General features: G+C 31.2%; 1 protein-coding gene across 1 annotated transcript in view; it reads left to right on the top strand.

Moving 5' to 3' along the window:
• Window positions 1-17,597, top strand: part of LOC134714896 (dmX-like protein 2) — a 102,197-nt gene extending 84,600 nt beyond the window's left edge. The window contains exons 48-50 of the mRNA XM_063576592.1: window positions 385-529; window positions 1,161-1,378; window positions 14,319-17,597. Coding sequence (XP_063432662.1) covers window positions 385-529; window positions 1,161-1,378; window positions 14,319-14,528 — 573 coding nt within the window. The 3' untranslated portion in view covers window positions 14,529-17,597. The remainder of the gene's footprint in view (window positions 1-384; window positions 530-1,160; window positions 1,379-14,318) is intronic.
• The last annotated feature ends 7,570 nt before the right edge of the window (window positions 17,598-25,167 follow it).

The following is a 25,167-nucleotide window of genomic DNA, read 5'->3' as shown; positions in this document are numbered from 1 at the left end:
TGACAGGAAATTACGATTCAATTTTCTTTCTAGGAGTAAAGCCCCTTGGAACTTATTTGCTTTAATGTTCTCCTGTTACAGTTTGTCATCGCAACTCCTCTGAAACCACACAACAGAATTCCATTAAACTTTGTAGATATAATCACAGTATTTCTGCTTTTAGTGCAGACTTACTAATCCACAAACTAAGCTGTTCTGCATTACACCCATCTTTTTATATGACCAGTTGAACTCGCTTGTTAATACCAGTAAAACTTGTGTTTAATGTTGCCCAAGCTTCAAATACTCTAGGGTTCAAAAAGAAAATTGAAATACAGAGTTCTATATTATGATTATTTTCCAAGGGGCAAACATTTGTTAGTATTGTTGATATTATAATTTCAGAGCTTGAAATGCCACAACAAAACAACAAGTGATGTGGCTTTTGTTGGATCTTCCAGTTTGATAGCCACTGGTGGCCACTCATCTGAAAGTAGGAATGTGTGTCTATGGGATACACTGTTACCACCCAGAAGTTCTTGTGTCCATGGTATATATTGAAATATTTATAGCTTTTTAGGAAGAATCCAGACTAAGTTCCTTTTTTTCATGCCATTAGATAATTATTTGACACCACCTGATATTCCATTATATGGAGAAATAGTGAATCATTATAAATCGTATTGTTTTTATCTTGCTGCAATAAAGTTTGCTTTTGTCATTAACTACTTTCAAAGTGTTTCTTAAACAAAGGCATCTACTCAAAATCTATTTTGCTTTGAACAAATACATTTTAAAGTAATAACTTAAATCTTTGATTATTATAAAGATAGCATCCATACATTTGAAATGAATATATCTGCCCCTTCAGTGTTGGTTAAATGACTTTGAAATTTGTATATTGTTCAGATATTGAATTTTGGAATTGTGAATGTAAATGAAGGTCTGTTGATATATATGGTATGACTGTTCAGTAACATCTTCCTAGTTCAGTTTCAACAGAAAACATGAATCAGCCTCATCAATCATACTTCAGTGACTTGGAATTTTCTGTATCTTTTAAATGTGAAATATACAGACATTTTATTAGCCTACACATAATGGTAAGATCTTGATAACTTCATGAAAAAATAATTTCAAAGAAATCATAAATAGTTTGAGTATTTTGACCCCTTTTTCAGCTTTTACTTGTCATGAGCATGGCTGTCCTGCCCTAGTATATGCACCTCATCACCAACTACTGATCAGTGGTGGAAGGAAAGGAGAGATTTGTATCTTTGATATCCGTCAACGACAGTTACGTCATACATTCCAGGCCCATGATGCATCAATAAGATGTCTGGCAATAGATTTAGAGGAGGATTACTTTGTGACAGGGTCATCAGAAGGAGATGTCAAAGTAAGTAAATGGGGTGACATTAGGTTTATCTGTGTTTTCTGAAGGCTCGGTTAAAGTAAGTAAATAGGGTGACGGTAGATTTATCTGTGTTATCTGAAGGCTCGGTTAAAGTAAGTAAATGGGGTGACACTAGTTTTATCTGTGTTATCTGAAGGCTCTGCCAAAGTAAGTAAATGGGGTGACACTAGGTTTATCTGTGTTATCTGAAGGCCTGGCCAAAGTAAATAAATGAGGTGACACTAGTTTTATCTGTGTTATCTGAAGGCTCGGCCAAAGTAAGTAAATGGGGCGACACTAGGTTTATCTGTATTTTCTGAAGGCTCGGCCAAAGCAAGTAAATGGGGTGACTCTAGTTTAATCAGTGTTATCTGAAGGCTCGGCCAAAGTAAGTAAATGGGGGTGACACTAGTTTTATCTGTGTTATCTGAAGGCTTGGCCAAAGTAAGTGAATGGGATGGACTTGTCTTTGTCATCAGAAGGCTAACACAAATGAATGCATTTGTGCTGTACATCAAATACTGTAAATTCAGCAATTATTGCCTGATTTTATTAAGGGCATACAATACAGTTTTGATCCCTTATTTACAGCTTAATGAAAATTTCCATATATGCAATTTTTTGCCTGATTAAATCAAATATGTAATAAAAAATATACCGTCATGTGCTACTTTTTGAGTTAAATGAGATTGAAATTTTGTATACATGTATTTGATAAAAATGCAGATTTGTGGCCGTATTTTCCCTTTCGAAAGAAAGCCATAACTTTTTATACCCCTGCTTTCAAAAAAGGGGGGTATACTGTTTTACCTCTGTCTGTCTGTCAGTCCGTCAGTCCGTCAGTCAGTCCGTCCCATGAAACTTTGGTCACATTTTTCTCAGGAACTACACATCCACCCTTTCTGTAATTTTTTATCAACATTTATATATTTCAGCTATACCGTGTGATGCGTTTTCAGATTGATCACTTGACAACTTCCTGTTTACCGAACACTTGTATGATTTTACACATGATAGCCAAGTTGAAAATTTTCATCACAATTTTCTCAGGAACTACAATACAAGGATTTCTGAAATTTGGTTTCAGGATTTATATAAATCAGCTTTATCCTGTGATGCGTTTTCAGATTCATCACTCGACAACTTTCTGTGTACCGAACACTTGCATATTTTTACACTATTAATATTATCCACTTGGGGCGGGGGTATCATCAGTGAGCAGTAGCTCGCAGTTTCACTTGTTTGTTTTAAGATGAACACAAATTGCTTTTGTTAAATAATTTGTAATTTCTGTATTTTATAAGCATTCAAAAAATTCAATTTTATGCATTTTTTTATTCAGAAATAAATCATATTTATCAAATGGTCATGAATTGATCAAAAAACATAATTTTTTGCTGTCTATTTATCAACATTAAAAAATTTGCACTATTTACAGATTTATAAAATTTGGTTCACATAATCTCCCTTCAAAATGAAACAAAATGTCGTTTTCAAAAATAGTGGTACTCGTTTTCAAATTAAGTCAGTTTGAATGATAAAAAAAATAGTTGAAAAATGCATTTTTTCCAGATATGTCACAGTTTGATGTCACGAAAATAACATTTGACGTTAGCAACGTCACTACCTCCCCTGTAACTGTATTGTATGCCCTTAATGTGAATAACTCAGTTGGATTAATATCACAAGATGAAGAACTCAAATTGTGAAATCTGAAACATATATCTGGTTGCAAATTTACCATTAATCACAATAATCAGTCTATTTTTGAAAAATAAAAATAAAAAATGCACACTATCATATCTGAAATATAGTACTAATTGAGGATGCAGTATTAAAAATTTGACAGGTCGTCAAAATATCAGTTCAAAGCTATATACTATAACCAAGACTATAGTCAGTGGAGGTAATCTGACAACACCCTTATAATTTCCTGATTTGTATGTCCCCTATTTATGGAATATATGTAATCTTTATTAAGTATGTGTTGGAATCAGTTGAACTTCCTGTTAATCATGTAAATAGAACATAATGCATTCATACATGCAGCACCTACTGTAAACATATTTATGTGAAAACAATTGTTATTCTTTTACTTAAGTTTATCACATGTTATTACTCTCAAACTACTAATGTTACTAAAAATAAACTCAGCATGTGTTCTCTGTGCTGAATATTTGTCCTTCACATGATAAATAAATAAATTATATGAGTGTGATATGCACAACAAATAGTTATGAAATGACCTTCATAGTTATAAAAGAAAGTTATGAAATGACCTTCAAAGTTATGATATGACCTTCATAGTTATAAAAGAAAGTTATGAAATGACCTTCATAGTAATAAAAGAAAAGAAATGCAACTGACCTTTATAGTTATGAAAGAAAGGAAATGCAACATCAATAAGATCCCAAGCTAATGTTAAAAATATTCAAAAGACGTCTAGAGGGGAATATATATAAAGTCTCCAACAGCCGACAGATATACAATTGGGAAAATCTATCAAAAACATGAAACATTAGAGACCACTTAAATCAAGAGATCCTTAACAGAAACCAATATATGTTCAAGAGCTCTATTGGTAGAGTGTGTTACATTGACAAAGCCTTTTCATATACACTTTAGTATATACATGTACCTCAAATACAACTACTGTATTTATATGTTTTTACAAAAGCATGCTGTGATATGTGCTAGGGGTTTGATAAAGTCCTTTGCAAATGTCACTGATTTTAATAACATCATGGATGGCAGAAACAGCATCCTTATAATGTATTCATTTACTTTTTATGTTTTACTTCCTAATATATGATAAATGAATATAACACTGTTTAAATCTACTCTATAAGATGTATTGGGATGTTTTGACAAACAGTTCACCTCCTATTGATTGAACTTTATGTAGTACATGTACTACAATTTTGTAAACATATTTATCTAGAACCAAACTGTTTTTCAAACTATGAATGTTACTAAAAATAGACTCAGCAGGGCTTTGTAAACTTTTTCCTGAAAACAATATTATTTGTATAATTATATCATTGTTATCCTAACACTTTCTTCACTAGATTGAACTGATCTGTGTGTTTCTGACATTATTGAAATTGCACGTGACCATCTACCGCTCAATCAATTTCAATGAAAGTGGGTGTTTTTGTTGTCATTAAAAAACTAAGGTGTAATTGCCTTTTATGCCCCACCTATGATAGTAGAGGGGCATTATGTTTTCTGGTCTGTGGGTCTGTTCGTTCGTTTGTCCCACGTCAAGGTAGTTTTTGATGAAGTTGAAGACCAATCAACTTGAAACTTAGTACACATGTTCCCTATGATATGATCTTTCTTATTTTAATGCCAAATTAGAGTTTTTACCCCAATTTCACGGTCCATTGAACATAGTGCGAGTGGGGCATCTGTGTACTGGGGACACATTCTTGTTCACAAACAGACATGAGTATTGAATAAAAATTGCATAATTTTCTTCTTTATTGTATTTGGTACAGTAGTTTAGTTGAACATATTTTAATGTTCAAAAATGACAATGGGATTAGACACAAATTTTTCAACTAAAATACCACTCTAAATACAGTAAACAGATCAAAGTTTTGTACATTGAATTGAATTTGCTTTCATAAAATATTCATTCATTCAATTCAATGTACAAAACTTTGATCTGTTTACTGTATTTGGAGAGTCGTATTTTAGTTGAAAAATTTGTGTCTAATCCGTTTGTCATTTTTGAACAAAAATAACATGCTATGGCAATACATGGCAATACATAAACACTTGTACCCAGTAATTATCAGTGAGTTGCTTGCATTGATCATCACTATCTAGGTGACAACTAGGTATATCTGATGGACTTTTTTGTCATTGGGTTGCTTGTCTAACTGATGTAAGCCCAACACCTCCTTTCATAAGTATTTACATGAGATACTGTTTAATTACTTATGAATAGGTAAAATATTGATCTAGCGTGCTGCATACCTTCAGTTAAATATGTTCTGTTTTAAAAAAAATAGTTGATTCATTGTGCATTTTTTTATGTTGTCCCTTAGTTTTACTGAAAATGGAAATCAAAAGTATTTATTAAAAAGAATTATTAAAATTTGTATTAGTTTTGGTATATGTATTTGCTAATACTAATTTAAATGGTTTGAAAGTGCTAAAAATGATAATTTTAATCTTTAAAGAAGTACACGTTAGTCTTATTACTCTGTTCCTACTTTTAGGATACCCTAAAATGTTAAAATATAAAAGTTTTTAGCTAAAGCATTTCGGTTTTATTTTTGTGAATGAATTAATGTAATGCCTTCCCTGAAACTTTTCATAAAAATAACATAGATATTTGTATATTTATCCTGTATGAATCCTGTAAAAACACACAAAATTTAAAAAAATGTAAAATGTTATTTTCACAAGCACTCGGGGTAGATTCCACTGCTGGTGAAATGCAATACCATTAATGGGTATCAATTAGCTTACTTGTTCATGTGTTCTATACTGACCTGATTCTCAAATTCCCTTTTTGAACACAATTTTGATAATTTAAGAAACTATAATTCAAACTTACTCTGGTAGAGCTGATCCTAAGGGAATTAAGTTTTCATTTAGTCAATAAGGTCAATTTACAGTATTTAAGCTTTGATACATTTTTGACTTTTAAAGTTTTAAGTTTGTTATTTTTTTGTGGTTTTTAATTTACCAAATTCATCAATAAGTCTTAGGATATATTAATATTTCCATATTAATACAATTTGTTATGAAAGGTATATTCCTCAACTGATAGACTACAAAGAAAAAAAGTTCTAATTCAACTTTCATTGGGGTCTGGAAAATCAATTTTTCAATCAACTATTTAACTATGTTTCATTTAAAGGTTGAATCTTTGGAAAAGCTGCAATTTTGCACATATTGCACACCATCTCATGTATGCCTTGATTGCTTTACTTTAAACTATCATAGTATTAAGAATATTGCTAAAGAATGTTTTGTAATATTGATGTGACAAACAGTAAACTTTTTATTAATTGAACTTTATTTTAAAAGTACCATAAGCTTGTAAACATATTATGAAGAAAGAAACTGGGTTTTTCAGTATATCACACAATAGCATTCAAATTACAAATGTTACTAAAAATAAACTCAGCATGAATTCATAAACTTCTTTCTGAAAAATATTATTTGTATAATTTGATTATGATAATTGATATGTTTGTGGCGATATCAAGTTTTATTTTGAACACTATTGATTTTAACATGAAGTAGATCAGTAGAACAAGTGTATAGATAAATTAGAATCAATGTAAAGAAAAGCAACTTTTCAAATTTTGATCCTGTAGTCCAACCTATTTCAGATGTTCCTTTGTGTGTTATATGTTAAATGCCTACTTTTTTACATCATCATTCTAAGTTATTGCTTTACAATCAGGACTGTTTTTCTTATAAAGTAGTGATCTGGTATTTATGGAATCCAGAAAAGTGCTTTAGATACCAACAATTTATAAAGTGTTATTTTAATTTTCTAGTTTGTGGTTGATATCTCTGCCGGCAGATTGCTTGTCTCTAATACTATTATCAGCCCATTCCTTCTGACATGACCTCAGTTATATGATACTTATCTAATTCCCCACTCATGTGTTGGTTCAATTAAGGCACTAAGGTTTCACCTTTCTTGTACAAAGCTGACATTTGATGGATTTGGGTGTTCTTTTTGGGGTCCCATTTTGCTATAAAGCTCCATGAGCATTCAAGGATTTATTCTTTCTTGGCTTACATTTTTTTGTTTTATAATGTCTTGTGCTTTTATTTTCCAAATCATATATAAATAAAAGATTCATTATAATTATTTTCTCAAAAATATAATGTTATAGACTAAATTAAAAAAATAAATACATTAGGGTTTTACAAAAACATGTTGACTATCTATTTGTGTATCATTTCAAACTCTGCCATATTATTAAAACATTGTTTGAACATGTTTAAGGAAGTATTGAAATGATGATGTGTCAACCAGAAAACTTCCTATTAATTGAACTTTATGTAGTACTTATTCTGTAAACATATTTATGTAGAAACAAATGGGTTTTTTTCTTCAGTATATCACACAATAGCAGTCAAACTACAAATGATACTAAAAATAAACTCAGCATGAATTTGTAAACTTCTTCCTGAAAACATATCATTTGTTTAACTGTATAATTTCCTTTTGACAATTTTCTCTTATGCCCTTACACTGTTTTGCCATAGATTCAGAGAAACATTAAAACTGTAATCAGCAATACAAGATCTACATATATGTTTACATGATTGAAATTGTAAATCCACTTTGTTGCCTCTAAAAAGAAATCTAAACCCATGTTTCCCCTATTATCTTGATAACTATAATGGATAGACATAAAAATCTCGTCTACAAGAACAGATTTGCAAGAAAAGATAAGGTCAGTTAATGGAAATCACTTGTGGTAGGCGAATGGTATTTGGTATGCAGTTGTATTACCATTACCCACCTTTTTTTTAATTTTTGGCCTATTTCTTGAAAACTATAATGGATAGAAAAAAAATCTTGTCTGAAAGAATTGATTAACAAGCTTAAGACAAGATAAGGTCAGTTTAATGAAAATCACTTGTGGATGGTCAAAGGTATATTGTCATGGCTACATGTCAAAAAATTTTGAAAACCTTATATACAAGACATTTGTAATATAAGTAAAAAGAGTTTTTCTTGATTTATCACTACCCAGTCCACCTAGGGTAATCTTTGACTGAGGGTGTTGTAACCTAAGTTTCCTGATAATTTATTAATTTATCAATGATGATTCAAGAAACGTTTGTTGTAAGTCAGGTATCTACCAAAGCATTGATAAATAAGCTTATGAAACCCTCCTCCACAAGTTACCCAACAGCAAAAATAGTGACACAGTGCTAAGAAGTGGAAATAACACTTTCTAAACGTGACCTACAAGATGTATTATATTGTTGTTGTGACGAATAGTTTACTTCCTATTAATTGAACTTTATGTAGTAAAACAACTCTGTAAACATATTTATGAAGAACTTTCTTCTTTTTTCAGTATATCACACAATAGCAACCAAACTGCAAATGTTACTAAAAATAAACTCAGCATGAGTCTGAATTGTCCTGAAAAATATTATTTGTAAAATAATCTTTTTTTGATTTTAACTTTTGTACTTCCAGAGTTTTGAGATTTTAATAGGAAAAACTGGGCAGTTTTTGTAATGTCTCAAAATTACACAAGTGCAATTAAAGAATTGTTTATTTTTTTATAACTATTTCATCATTTAATTATCATTTTAACATAGTCATTTCTCCAAATAATGAAAGATTTAAAGAAATTACATTCTACTGTGAATCCACTTTTTTGCCCCTAATAAACAATTTAAGCCTGCTATTTTTATTTTTGCCTATTATCTTGAAATTATAATGGATAGGGGAACAAATTGTCTTCAAGAATTGATTAGCAATTAAGACAAGATAAGGTCAGTTTAATGGAAATCACTTGTGGCAACTCAATGGTATTTGGTATGCTGATGTTTTACCATTGCCACTTGTCACAAAGTTTAAAAACTTGATATACAAGACATTTGTTATTAAATTAAAAAAAAAATGTGCTTCTAAAGTGATTTTCTTGGTTTATTTGTATCCAATTCAGCTAAGGTTATTTTTGACTGAGGGTGTTGGAACTTTAATTTCCTATTTATTTATTAATTTATCAATGATGATTCATGAAACGTTTGTTATAAGTCAGGAGTCGATTTCAAAAAAAATTACGACTTAGATTGATGATGAGTTTACTGATTTGTTCATTACTCAAGACCAATCTTAGTCATTAGTTGGTGAAATGGACTCCAGGTATCTACAGGATCATTGATAACTAAGCTTATGAAACCCTCCTCAAAATGTTACCCAACAGCAAAAATATTGACACAGTGCTAATTTATGAAAATAGCACTTTGTAAACGTGATGTACAAGATGTATTCATTATAGTGCTGTTGTAGTTTACTTCCTGTTAATTGAATTTTATGTAGAACTACAATTCTGTAAACATATTTATGTAGAGTCTAACTGCTTTTTTTCAATATATCACACAATAGCAACCAAACTGCAAATGTTACTAAAAATAAACTCAGCATGGTTCAGAATTGTCCTGAAAAATATTATTCGTAAAATTACCTTTTTAACAATTTTCACTTCCTTCCAGAGTTTTGAGATTTCAATAGAGTAAACTAGGCCAAATTTTTTTTATGTCTCAAAATAACAAGACTGTAATTCAAGAATTAATTAGCTTTTAACAATTATTTGATTAATCAAAATGTTGCATGTATTAAATCTTCATACAAGAAGTGTTTACAATGCAATAGACATGTGTCTGTACAGTATGTCAACTCTATAAGTTATAGGTCTATAAATTAAGTAAGACAAACATCAAAAAGCTTCCATTAATACTCAATTCTCTATATAATGAAAAATATAAGTATTTTACATTCTACTATTACTGTGATGTGACAGGTACTTGTAACTGGGACAAATTTGTTATTTGATATCTCAACCTTCTTCCTTTTCTTGGGAAATCTCAACAAGGAGATCAACAAGTCTTACATTAAATAACATAATATAAATACATAAAAAGCACCTAATGTGGAAATAATAGCATGGAAAACTAATACAACTTCAAAAACAAGTTATACTGTATTGAACAATTTGATAAGTCGCTGAAGACAATCTCAAAGGAGTTTACCTGTGGATAAGTACAACCAAAAATTAGCAAATGTATTCTCATCTTAAAATGGCTGACCCGTGTTAAGAGAGAGCCATATCTCTTGCACCTTAAAGACACCCTTGTAGATTTCGAAAAAAGAGTAGGCTAATGTCGCTACAAGGCAGCGCTCGCACCCGCTAAGTGGAAAGGGATTAATGTAAGTTGAAAAACTTGTTTTCCAATCCACTATAAATAAATATGTTTAACTATCTTAAAATTTCACTTACCAACAGTATAATTGTAACTGTATCATTACGTCAAGTAAGCCCAGGAGTCATATTTGAAGGATCTTTTATTACATTCATTAATCATTAGCATTGTTACTGTACAAAGATGGATCATCATTTTAAACTAATTTTGATTTAATTCCGTCAATCATACTTCCTTAACAAATCTCTATATTTGGAAAGGGAAAATTGAATCCTTAACCAACTCAGACATGTTTATTTCATGTGATAGACCCTGTAGACCTTCACCATCAAGGAAATGACAGGTTGCCAAATTTATCATAAATTTTGGTTTTGAAATTTTCCATGTGAAAATCTAATATCAAGATCAAAGAAGGGTTGTCAGTCACAATTAAAGTTTGATTAAATAAGAATCAAGTTATATTTTCTTTAAAATCCTTTTAGGTACCAGGATTATAATTTAATACAGTAGGCTGACTACTGGACTGGTGACTACTGGACTGGTGACTCCCTCGGGGACGAAACGTCCACCAGGAGTGGCATCTGTTTAAAATTTGACACTAGAAATTTGTATGTTTTTTTTTTTTTAATTCGAGCATCTTGCATACACAATTTTTATCCCGGTATGTATGTATGATGAGTTTATTTACTTCATTAGCATAAATAATTGATGCTATGTGGGAGGATGGTATGGTGTTTTTTTGGAATGTTTCCTGGATTTGAAACATTTAGTCAGGGCTCTGTTATAAATTTTAATGCACACAGAATTAATCAGGCCACTAGAAATGCAGTCATCTTCTATTTGTTAAAATTTAACACCAGAAATTAATATGAAATTTCAATGAAGCTTATATGGTTCCTTTTTTCAATGTCTATATATACATTCATGAACGCCTAAAATAGCTCAAGTTTTATTTTTAACGCAGTAAAGGTCAAAGATTTAAGCAATATTTGTTAAAGGTTATTGGTTAAAGATGTGAATTAGTTTTTCACGTAAACATATTTATGGACAACATAACTGAACAGTATGTAACAAATACAATTCTTATAGCTGGGTGACTTTAAAAACAAATGTGTTTACTCTATGGTATCGATGGTGTGAGTAACATTCTCATTAATAAAAACTGTTAAACTAAAAACTCCCATGCAAAGAAAAGAGAAGTTTAGGAGTTTAATGTGAACGTGTACAGGTACTTGTATGGTTGTCCCATGCAAAGAAAAAAGAAGTTTTGGAGTAGAATCTGAACCTTTACATGTACATGTATGGTTGTCCCATGCAAAGAAAAGAAAATGTAGGAGTTGGATGTGAACATGTAAATTCATGTTCATGTACTTGTACAGTTGAAATACATGGACTTGTCTAAAAGATTGTGCAACAGTTTAAAAAATCTGCCGAGGCTTGTAAGATGTTCTGTTTTGGAAAAGGTAGCATTCCAAAGTATGAACAACCTTGGCTGTCCCTGATTCTTTTGGTATGTGACAACCGAACAGGTTCAGGTCTAGAAGCCTTTTGTCCTTTATAAAGTAGAAAAGCAGATTCTAGTTGCCTTTCAGACCAACATCAAAACACAACATAAAATCTAAAGACTGAGCAACAAGAATCCAATTAAAAACTGAGGGTTGTTTTTGGTTGTCACACATACGTTACTGGAATGTGTTGAAGCTGTAAGGCTATAAAAATCAGCTTCTTTTATTTAATGGTCATAAAAAAAGTCCATGCTAAAAAAATTTCAAACATTGTTCCTCTAATGGACTTATAGCAATCATGTATGATCTGAGTGAGTGTAGAAGGCATGATGCAAGAATACTACTAGATAGTGGTATTTGTGGAGAACTTCAGACACACCTGACATTCCAAAATGGTGACATTTATTTTATTTACAGTAATTCGGCTTACTGCATGACTACTAACATCATTAAACCTGTCTATGGTGGAGCCATTTCAACAGCATGGTCAAAATGCAATAAATTAATGTTTGCCATGACAACATAATGTATTCAAATTTTTGCAAAATCTTGACTTTGTTTGCAATTTTGGACTATCATATTGTGTAAAAAAAACTTGAAGTTGTCATTGCAACCTGTAGGGAAATATTTCTTGGTTTGCATCGTTCTTGTCAATTATTATATTTGTCTGAACAGTTTGACACTTGACATTATTAAATATATCTACCAAGTTTGGAAAAATGTTTGTCTGGATGAAGCTATATAACCATCATGTAATTCGTTTCTGTTGTACAATTGATATGCATTTTGTTGACAAATCAAATCTTATATGTTCAATTCAAGATCCCAACCATGTTAAACATATAAATATAATAGACCACTTTCGAGTTCATCCATCACCGGAAAAAACTCGTCAATTATACGCGCCTTAATCACCGTCATTTTTGCGTTTAGGGGCGTCGTCACTTCCTTCCAATGTTGAGCGAGTGGTTGGAAAACTTTAATTCTATATTGTACGAATTATTCGGCAAATTGAATTCTCAAAATTGACAATCAACACTGCTGTCATTAGGGAATTGTCAGTAAGTACCTACAGAGCAACCATTATTTCTAGTTTATCCTGCACAAAGACGATCACTAAGACGCTTGATGAACGTAAATAGTGCAGGGATACAGGCGAGCCCCTCTATCTGGTAAGTGACGTCATAAAGGCGTGCATAATTGACGAGTTTTTGCCGGTGACTGATGAACTCGAAAGTGGTCTATTGAGAGGGTGTTACTTTTGATTCCTATATACATTGTTCATAAACATGTTGCAAGAAATTCCTTCAATGCTTATACCTTTAAGTTTTATGTAATTTATCCTATAAAACTGTGAAATATTCACTTTGTGACTGCAAATAAAAAGATAAATGTGTCGGTCTGATGAAGGTTTGCAAAGTACATCCTATGACTCATTGCCATCTACTTCATTTTTACAGAACACTAAGATCTACAATGTAGATATTTATCCTAAATCTCATTTTAATAATTGTTTCCTTATTTACAGCAGAATCTATTTCATTCAATTTCAAGAAGGCTTTTAATAAACAAATATATATCACCCTCAGGGGTGGGAATTAGCGCTGGTCCAGTGGGCCGGGACCAGTAGAATTTGAGTCAGACCAGTATATTTTGTCACCTGGTGGTCCGGTAGAAACCAGTAGAAAGTTGTCGATAAAATTCCTTATTGAATCGCAATTTCGTTTTTTTTTACAAAACAATTTACCTGCGAAATCAATTACAAAGTACTGGAGGTACTAAGTATTACAATTGATTAAGTTTTTATCAATATCTAGGTTGAGCATCCTTCACAACAACACAAAATGCGGAAATTTTTGAAAAGAGTCAAATCGACAGACAAAAAATAAAAAAATAAGTGCCATTCAAATGGAAGATCTGAAAAAAGTTTATGAAATTGACAAAAAGATACGTAAATATCAAAAATAATAGGTAAAAAAACGTGAATGGTTTAATTATATAGTTGATTGCAATGTAACTGATTGTAGTATGTATGTCATGTGAACAATTTGCAGTGACAGACCTAGATTAGAAATTTATTTTTGTAATGAGATCTTCAAATTTTAAGTTAGATTTTGCACTTGTTTATGAATAATCAGAGCAGCACTCAGAAACTACGAGAATAAAGGAGAGGAAACAAAGGAAGGGAAAATCATGAAAATAAACATAAACATCTCTCATTTATATTAGTGTTTGTCAGATTAATTTCATTTGCCCAGAACCAGTAGATTTGGAGCTGGACCAGTAGATTTTCAGTCCACTGGTCCGGCTGGCCAGTACACAAAAAAAGCTTAAATTCGACCCCTGATCACCCTTGTGAAATGTAATGAAAGTTGGGGTAGAGGTCAATTTCTGTTTCAGTCATTTGCCAGCATAGCTGAAATGTCTAGATTTATTAAGGGACAATGATTCATTCTCTTCAATACATGTGAACACTAACATATCTATTGATATGTATTGTATATTTGTAGATTTGGGCATTAGATGCACATCAGTTGATTTTATCATTCCAAGGAGAGCATAGTAAAAGTACGTTCTTCAGAAACATGGGATCAGCATCTGGAGTGACACAGGTGGCTGTTAGTCCAGGACATCATCTCTTCTCATGTGGTGTGGATGGATCAATGAAGTTTAGAGCTCTGCCAGAAAGAGATTCCATTGTTAGATACTGGACATCTTAGCATATAATAGATCAATGATATTCAGAGCTTTCTAGTCTTTAATATATATAATGCATGTATTTGTTTTCTCCATCAAACAGGATTCATAATAAGAAATATGCATAGTGGCATATCTTTAGAAGCTTCTCATTTTTTCAGGCATAATAAAATATTTTTTTACATTCTTATGGAAATGACATAAGAGTCAAACTTTTTAACATTACGTTACATTTATGTAATTCATAATTTGAAAATCTTTCTGAATAACTATTAAAGTTTTTTTTACCTTATTATGTTTTGTTAATAGAACAATTTATAATCAAATACCAAACATTGCTTTGTAAATGTTCCATGTTAAATATTTAAATCATGAGAATAATTAGATGTAATAGATAATACTTATTATTCAATTGCATATTGAATTTCATAGCAAAAACAACATTTGACTGGTTGAAACTATCACATGTGATGTCTAACAAAACATTACATTCCCCTCTGAGTTCATTTTCCCCTCCAAGAATTATACTCCCCTCTGAACGTCGGGATTGCCTTGTGCGACATTATCCGCGGTTAATATTCAAATAAAACATGTTGATAGGGTTTATTTTCAAAATGATTTAAAATTTTAAAACAAATGGAAAAGAATAAATAATTAATTAACTTTAAATTGGTACTGATTATCATTGTGTATGTCGTGATTAGTGATTAGTTATAAAACATAACAAATAAGAAATCAATTATGTAAATTTAATATTCAGTAGTAAAAGAAAGTATAGGCAATGGAATAAAACATTCATTTCCCTTGGCTTCGTGAGATATGAAGATTTGTTCACCCTCAAAAAGTCATATTTCCCTAGGGCAGTGCCCTCTTGAAATATAATATTTCTTGGGTGAACAAATCTTCATATTTTCTTAAGGCAAGGGAAATAAATGTATATTATCACCTTAGCATATGATGACAACTTTTTGGCTCTTAGCATCACCTTAGCATATGATGACAACTTATTGACTCTTAGCATCACCTTAGCATATGATGAAAACAGTTGTCATGTATCATTCTGTGTTTTAAAGAGCTGGTACTTGCAGATCATATGTGTTTAAAAAAAATATATTTACTTTGCCTTCTTGAGGAATCCAGACATTTGTTTTGAATTGTAGCCATGAAAACAAAGTTATTGCAAATACTCTGTACTGGTATGATCTATCTTTCAATCTATCCTTGAATCATGTTCCAATGTTTCAAACAAGAGAATATATTTCTTGAAGGAGAATTATAGGGGACCAGTATTATTCACGTTACTTCTACTTTATATTGACTCTCAATAAGATAGGGTTTAAAGCACTGCATTTTGTGAATATTCAATTTTAACTATGACAGTAAATACTATATATATATATATAGTATTTACTGTCAGAGTTAAAATTGAATATTTACATATATATATATATATATATATATCATTTCTAATCTTGCACATGAAGATGAAATTATGGGTGATGTTATTTTTTATATGTACTCATTACAGTTGTCGTTTTATTAGGTATTTCCTTCATGTTTTGTTCTATAAATGCTGAATAAAGTTTTATGTAAGTGATAACCAAAAATCTTGCAACAAATTCTTTTTAATAATTGTGTGTGGGAAAACCACAGGGTTATCAAATGGCTGGAACCATGACCCCCAGTAAGGATGAATATTGTAAAGCTCTTATAATGTTGATGTTAGAATATATATGTAATTATGATAAATATCAATTTGTATGTATGGGCAAATTTTGATTTAATGCATCATGTATGTGTTGTCCTATATAATTACCTTGAAACATTTAATATAATATCAACAATGGTCAGATGCAGTTTTGTTATACTAGATCAGTTCCTTGAATGAGTTATAGAAATTAGTTACACTTCTATTCTTCCCTACGCCACTACCTGCATGAGTGAACACCTTGTAAATAGTACCAGAGTTTACAAGTTGAATAGGAGTGGAAGATAAAATTGTAGGTGTAAATATTGTTTTAATTTATTTCATTGTCATTTTGTGTATGAATGACTTATGTTGTATTATGGTTTGAAAGGGTAACTTAGTACATAATATTTTTTGAATCTACGGTCTTTAGAATGACTTATGATTGATTATGTGTTCAAATTAAATCTTTTAAATTCCTACCAATTTTAATTCAGATTTGAAATGTTTCTGATATATTTATATTCATATGTGTTTATTGTCAAATCCGTTGTGGTTTCATATCTGTAATGAGTTACCCTGATGCATTAACAAGTTATCCATTCTTAATTATTCATTTCATCAAATTTATTATATGGTCATGATGTAAATAATGATTTGAACAGAATAATATTCTTTATTTAATAAGAAAGAGGGATAACAAAATATATATACTGTTTTAGTTATTGCATGCATCTTGGACAATTCTATCTTTTAAAAATAAAAAAGTGTCAACTGCATTTAATTGTTGGCGAGATATATTATTTTCCAACCCCTCCATTAACCCTTTTATTGTATGTTTAAAATGTCCATCCTTATACATCATGTGAGGTTTTATGCATATTGCAGCCTTACTCTCTCGATCTACTGGGAGAAAGAGTTACAATAGTCTCTTTAAATGCGTTTAAATCTGTCCAAAGTGAAAGAGTATTTCAGAAATTCAGACCTCTAGAATTACAGCCTTATTTAATTGTTCCTGATTTAAACAAAAGTTTCAATAACCTTAGACTTAAGTTATATCCATTTTGATGTCTAAATTTGTGATATTTGTTGTGTTGGTGATACACCTATTTGTTATGTCCATTCTATTCTTACAAGGCTGTGTGTCTATACTATTATCATATAGCTCTCTATAAATTATTACATAGCTGTATGTTCATACTGTTATATATATATATTAGATTTGTTTTGTTTTGTCCTTGCTGTTATTGTGTATCTGTGTTAGATTTTAAAAGGAATTCCATAACTTAGAAATAATTGATTTATCTTGATGGATTTGTGCACAAATATATGTAGTGATATTTTATTGAATGTGTATGAATATAATTTAATTTAATTTAAAATCAGCAATAAAATGAGAACTTGATGCCAACTTTTAGCTTATTTATTTAGAATCAAATATGATTTGAATGCCAAAAAAAAGGGATAACATAATTACCAATGGAAAAACAAACAAGAGGCTTCTAAAGGTCAAAATATGAAGTCCAAACAGTTATGAAATAGAAAGAAAAAAGATGGTTTTGGTTTACATTGAATCAGAAGAAAACAATACAATTGATGAGTCTTTTTTTCCTTACATTCCATTTTTTGTAAAAATGTTGTAAATGATGTTGTTGTCTTTTATAATATTTACTTTTGTGTTTCTCGTGTCAGAAGGCACTGCTGGTAACCATTTGTCATGAGATGACTAAAGAATCTGGAAACGGGTATTATATGCCATTGATGGTATACATAGGATAGGAAGATGTGATGTGAGTGCCAATGAGACAACTCTTCATCCAAATAACAATTTATAAAGTAAACCATTATAGGTCAATGTACGTGTATGTATGTCAACATATCACTTGAGGATGTAGAAACTGATATGATTGAAGGAATTTGTAAATTTTAGGGAGAGGGGTGTGTGAAAAAATGGTAGAAATCAAAGGAAAAATTTAATTTGTTAAGTCGAAAAGAAACAGACAGTCAAAATCATGTCAGGATTCTAAAACCGGTGAAAAATGCCTTCAAATCACTTCCTAAAAATCTTAGCAAAAAATCACCAGTACTGATCACATGTGCTCTGGATAAACAAAACACCATATCCTGCCATTCCTGTGGCACCCCTTGTGTTGCTCTTAGGAAGTACACATTCGATTGAAAGACTACTATTGTTCTGAAAACTTCAGAAGGAATGACTAAACCTTATCATTAAATGCAGTTTAATAGTGACCTAATTTAATACAGATCTCGGATTCAACTTTCGAAGTGTTCTGTAAAATATGTAAAATGTTTTGATATTTATCTTTTGTCATTCCAGAGTTTAATGTTTGAAAAACAGCAATTTCTTTACATATTGCAATTTATCTCAAGTATGCCTAGGTTGGCATACTTCAAAATGTACCTTATTATTAAGAATATTGGTTTGAGGAAGTATTGAAATGTTTATGTGACAAACAGTAAAATTCCTACAAATTGAACTTTATGAATTACCACAATTCTGTAAAAATATTTCAGTATATAACACAATAGCTCCCAAACTAAAAAAGCTTACTAAGAATAAACTCAGCATGAATTCATAAACTTCTATATGATTAAAGTATAATTTGTTAAACTACATACTAACCTTTAGAACATTTCCACTTTTGTCCATCAGTTTTAGAACTTCTATTGTGTTTTAATGACGAGTTTTACCAGTTTCATTAACCGTTTTTGCCCAACATCTTACTAAAACTATGATGGATAAATAGAAACTTAAAATTGTCTGCAAGATTAGGTCTAGAAATAACAATAATGGCAGAAATCATTGGGCGACTCGTTATTTGAGTTGTTGCCCTTAAATGATATATTTTACATTTTATTTATGTGTTTCCTATTAACTTAATTGTTATAGCTAAATAGCAACTTAGAAAATGTACAAATTTACAAATGTACAATTTTCAACAGAATGTGATCTGCAAATATGTCAACTGTAATAGTCATTACTGAAGTTACTCCCCTTCATTAATAGTGAAGAGGAGTTGTGCGACTTGTGTTCTTTAGGGCCTCTAGTTTAAATCTCAATGAGAGGATCAACAAACCTTACATAAAACATCACTATATGCAAAGCACGCAACTTTAGAAAGAAAAAATGTTTTTACAACAAACACATTATACTGTATTACTGAATGCCAACAGTTGTTAAAAGCACAAACTCAAAGGATTTAGCCTGCTGGTTAGAACACAAAAACGTTATCGTTTGCAATACCAAACAAACAAAAAAATCGGCAAAATTTTAATGCATCCAGAATTTTTTTACCATTAGAAACATTTCTATTCGAAAGAATTTTAACTGAAAAAAAACCTAATAGATACCAGGATTAAGTGTTGAACGCCAGACACGCTTTTTGTCTACAAAAGAGTTATAAGTGACACTCGAATAACAAACTTTGAAAAAGGCTAAATGAAGTACGAGGTTGAAGAACATTACGGACCAAAATTCCGAAAGGTTTCTCCAAATACAGCTAAGTTGACCTATTCCAATGATAGAAAATCTTTATTAGGTCTAAACATTCAAAGTTTTATGAACACTTAATTTATAATTATGACCATTATTTATTTTTTTTTAAACTAATCATAGATACCAGGATTAAGTGTTGAACGCCAGACACGCTTTTTGTCTACAAAAGAGTTATAAGTGACACTCGAATAACAAACTTTGAAAAAGGCTAAATGAAGTACGAGGTTGAAGGACATTACGGACCAAAATTCCGAAAGGTTTCTCCAAATACAGCTAAGTTGACCTATTCCAATGATAGAAAATCTTTATTAGTTCTAAACATTCAAAGTTTTATGAACCCTTAATTTATAATTATGACCATAATACATTTATTTTACAATTTTCTTTGCATGGGAGGTTTTAGTTTTACAGTTTAGGTTTTATTAATTGAAATATTAATGACACCTTCGAATCATTAAAGAGTAAACATGTTTGTTTTCAAAGTCAGCTAGATCATGCAGGAAATTTTGAATAAATAAGAAACCCTAGTGAGGGCTAAATATATACATTAGGCAATTGCCTCACATAGCCAATGTTTGATTTTTTTTAGAATTAAGGATTGAAAATTTAAACAATGATTTTTAAATGTTACTGGTTTAATATATTAACTTTTTTGGTCACATTAATGGACAACATAACTGAACCAAATGATATTTCTTATACCTGGCTGAGTGTAAAAACAAATATGTTTACTCTATAGTGATATCATTAACATTCTCACTAATAAAATCTAAACTGTAAAACTAAAAACTCCCATGCAAAGAAATGATTTTAAAATATATTTATTTCTTAGTTTATACCGGTTCTTTGATATTTTTCTGGGATCACCCACAGTTTTTTTGTGAGTTTCTTGCTGTTCAGTCTTTATAGTACGATGAACAGACACAATCTTTTTTATATTTAATCGTCAAACTTACTATATGGCTTTATTATATATCATTGGACTCGGACAAAAATACTACTTTTAAAATATCGATGTCAGATAGAAACATTTTTTTTCAAATCATTATCAATGAGTTCACTCGAAAATGTAAAAAGAAAGGATTATGAAGTCGATTTATTCTGAAAATTGGCGTGTTTTCAAAAACTTGTTTTTTATACAAGATCAACACATATTTTTGTTAAAGTTACAGTAGTTACCCATCGGCTGACATTCAACCTCAGCAATACAAGATACATATGATTTTTACCTGAAGCCTTTTATCATGAAGGCGTATTTTGCAAACGCTTATTCGTTTAATTCATTAAAACTAAAACCGCTCAATGCCTCGAAAACAGTTAAAATTAAAAAAATCCAATCAAAGAGATCCACACAACAGACTTAGCATCTAATGAGTCATCTGTCAAGGAGCATTATTGGAAATTTCTTCATAATTCTGACCCTTTACAGGAGCAAAGCTCCGAGCATGTAAGGTTGTGTTGTGAATGGAGGTTTTCCAATACATAAAAACACAAGGTCCTGCAAGAATTCTGCTGACATATCCCCTTAAATTTGAAATACACGGGGTGTAATAATTCATTTAACTCTCGCCAAAAGTATTCTAAAGGTTACGGAATAGGGGGTTAGCAATATGTAATGCGGTGCAAATTTTAGTTCAAAACGAAGCACGTACTTTTGTCTGTTCTAATGCCGCTACACAGGGAGGTTACCTGAATAAACTTACATATTTACTGGTGACAAACTTAAAGCGCATTGTATAAATATAATAATTGGAATGATTTAAAGAGATTTACAGAAAACTTTCATGCCAGAATAGGTATTGATAAGACATAGAGGATGGGATTCCACATCAAAGGGATCAGTCATGGTTCATACAGAGGTAAATGGTTCACTATGGCAATAACATGTTCTTCATCTCTTTTCATTTTTTCGTCGTTGAATTTGCATAATCTGCAACAATTCCAGCCTGACACGACTGAGGGATTTTAGAAAATGTCCATCTAAAAAACGCCTACAGTTCCAACTGATCTGTCTAATAACAACGTCGTCATCTATAAAAGGTGCTCGAATATTATCAGAAGGTTGAAGTATATCGAGTATGTAATCTTCAGAAATTGGTACGGTTGGTTACTAGTACATAAAAATAAGGTATCATTTGAGATGACGATCACAAAGAAGTGAACCTCTCGATCTGCAATTACATTTGACATCAAATTGTCTACTACTTCAAGGAAAATATACCAGTATCTAAATTTACCAGCACTTCACCATTACCTATATGTATCTATATAAGAGGCTGTATATGAGCTTCAAATAGCTCCGTCATATGAGCGTAAGGACTTGTGTATGGCTTGAATTGCTAAATTAATGCTTCTGGTTTACTTTTTTCAAAATTGTTATTGGAATGGAGAGTTGTCTCATTGGGACTCACACCACATCTTCCTTTATCTATTCTGAGATAAATGAGTTTGATATTATTGATTATTACCGGTAGGAAATATCACATAAATGTTGATTATTTTACATTTTGCGTAAAACCAAATAATGAAACTGCATTGAAACATACTCAATTTGAACAAACTATTCGTAGTGTTACACAAACTCTTTAATGACGAAATAATTTTGCTTAACTTTATTTGAAATCGTTGAAATAAGGTGTAACAACAATGCATATAATAACAGAAATCATATCAGGGATGTTCTTTTACAATAAAGACCTCACAACTTTTCAAACTCGATTTTTCTTTCAAGTAAACTAACGTACTTCAAAGCTAATTTTACAAAAATTGCACCGTACGATTTTTTGACAAGTCAAAATATTAAGTTTAACCTTTGAACTACCACTACTGTTATTTATAGCCGTATAGTCTGAATGACAATTAAACTCTTTAAATACACGTGCACGGCTTTGCCTTACTCGGTCACCGCTCTATTAGTTTCCTATGTTGTGTTTTGTTTACTGTAATTTTAGTTAGTCTTTTTGTCGTTTTCTTTTTTAGCCAAAGCGTTGTAGATTTATTTTCGAGTTATGAGTTTGAATGTCTCTCTGGTATATATTCCCCGTCTTTTGTTACATAGACAGGACTGGTGCATTGTGTGTACGAAACACTCATTCAAATCATTCTTTTTATTTTTGAAGAAATTATATTTATCTGAGATCATAACAGAACTTTGAAAGTTAATAAATCATCCATGCAGAACAGACATTTTATATAGTCTAATGACATAATGTACAATAGATAGGTTTTCAAATTACTGTGTCATTATTACTCTGTTAAAACCAATTTTCTTGGTTCTAGGGGGTATAGAAAAGCAACTAATTTAATTGCATTTATGCAAACTTTTGCTAAACCTCAAAATGAAATACCCACAACAATACGTATCACGTTCAATCCACAAAAATTCTATCCGCAAACGCTCAGTACACTGATAAGTTCAAATGATTACATTAGATGTATATTTTATTATAATACGTTTTTTCTGATCGGCTAACTGCACATCACATGTTATTCCTTAAGCAATTGCATTACACAATAAAACTTGTCATTCATGATAACACGAGGTCCCACAATAAAGTGCACAGGTGAAATGAACAAAAAATTGATAATATTTCTGTCTTCATGATCCTAGCTAAAAAATGTAATTATAAGTATTGAATGCTTCTTTTTGTAACTTCATACGGTTGTAAAAGCGTTGACCGTGCGCACATTTTCAAAATGAAGCGCTACCTAACAAACTCAAAAGTATAATTTTCAACATTCAGAGATATACAAACACAATATTAAGTTATCTAATTCATACGCCTCCAAATCGTTTATATACAAACAATACAATGATATGGAGATTGACGTACAACATGAGAACTGTTTTGGATTAACGACTACAGACAGCGTATCCCCTATGTTTAAATGTCAAAACCATGAGCCAAGAGGATATATCGAAAAACTTACTCTACTGATATCATGACTATTATTGATAACAGATAACGCCATCACAGGTCACATGACAATTGCATTAACCACAATCACCAAATAAACACCGTTTTATTTTAAAGTTGTTGATTTTTTATCTATATTTTAATCTTAGAGTAGACAACAATTATTATGCAAACTTGGTAAAATTCTAATTAGTTAATTATGTTTATAACGAATTTGATCATTTTTCAGTTTAAAATATATGTTTGCATGGACTATTACTGCTTTTGTCACAATAGATTGTTCCCACTAATTGACAAACCTGGTGATCGTTTAAAAGAATCTTCAATAATGAAATACTTTAAAAGGGATTTTGATTAAATTGTTTATAGCAGTTTTAATGACTTTGCGGTTCAAAACTTTATAACTCCATATTTTGATAACATTGAGCCACCCATAATTTCTTATTTGTATAAAACAACTGCTGTATTTTGGTGATATATCTAATACGAATAAGACATAATGGGCTGATCAATGTCATCAAAATATGGAGTTATAAAGTGTTTGTATTTCCTATCATGATTGTCTTGATAGAGGGTTGCTGCTCGCAAGGAAGTTATTAAACCAAGACTTCCAAAAGGGGGACGAAAGATAACAGAGGAAAAGTCAAACTCATAAATCGAAAATAAACTGACAACGCCATGGCTAAAAATGAAAAAGACAAACAGACAAGCAAAAGTACACATGACACAGCATAGAAAACTAAAAAATAAGCAACACGAACCCCACCAAACAAAAGGGGCGAGCTCCGGTGCTCCGGAAGGGTAATCAGATCCTGCTCCACAAGTGGCATCAGTCGTGTGGCTTATGAGATAACAAATCCGGTAAATATTCTAATTCGGTAGGTCACATTCATGAAAGGGAAGGGGATTGTAGTTACGACGTAAGAAACATATCCAATATCATTTGTGAAACGGATATTCCATAACAGTCAACCAACTCGTGATGGCGTCCGTAAATTTACGAAGGTGTGATTTCAACTTCACCATTTGGAACTCTTGGTTTAATAGCTTCCTTGTGAGCAGCAACTTTCTAGCAAGAAAACCATGATATGAAATGCAAGCACGGGAATATCTTATCAATTGGGAGATATATACCCCCATATGCAGGTGCTCCTGGAAGGTTGATACTTAGAAATAGAAAGTTAACAATTGGAAAGCTGAAATTATCTCTTTTGTCGTAAAGTTTTGTTTTCAACCGACCCTCATTGTCAATTTCTAGATGTAAGTCAATATATTAGGTCGATTTAACTGTATCTGTAGTATCCTTTATCTCTAATTTGGTGGGATAAATGCGTTCAACATAGTCACAAAGTTTTGAATTATTTAGTGAAAGAACATCATCTTTATAGCGGAAAGTAGAGTTAAACGATATTGCTAACTTCAACTCTTATCTTTTTCCTAAGAAGTTTCTGTATGATGTCAGCCTCATAATAATAAAGAAACAAGTCGGCAAGAAGAGGGGCACAATTTGTTTCCATTGGAATGCCGAGTCTGTTGAAAAA

Source organism: Mytilus trossulus, chromosome 4 (assembly GCF_036588685.1).
Source record: "Mytilus trossulus isolate FHL-02 chromosome 4, PNRI_Mtr1.1.1.hap1, whole genome shotgun sequence".
Lineage (NCBI taxonomy): Eukaryota > Metazoa > Mollusca > Bivalvia > Mytilida > Mytilidae > Mytilus > Mytilus trossulus.
Note: the sequence above shows the minus strand (reverse complement) of the source record. Positions and strands in the feature narration are given on the sequence as shown.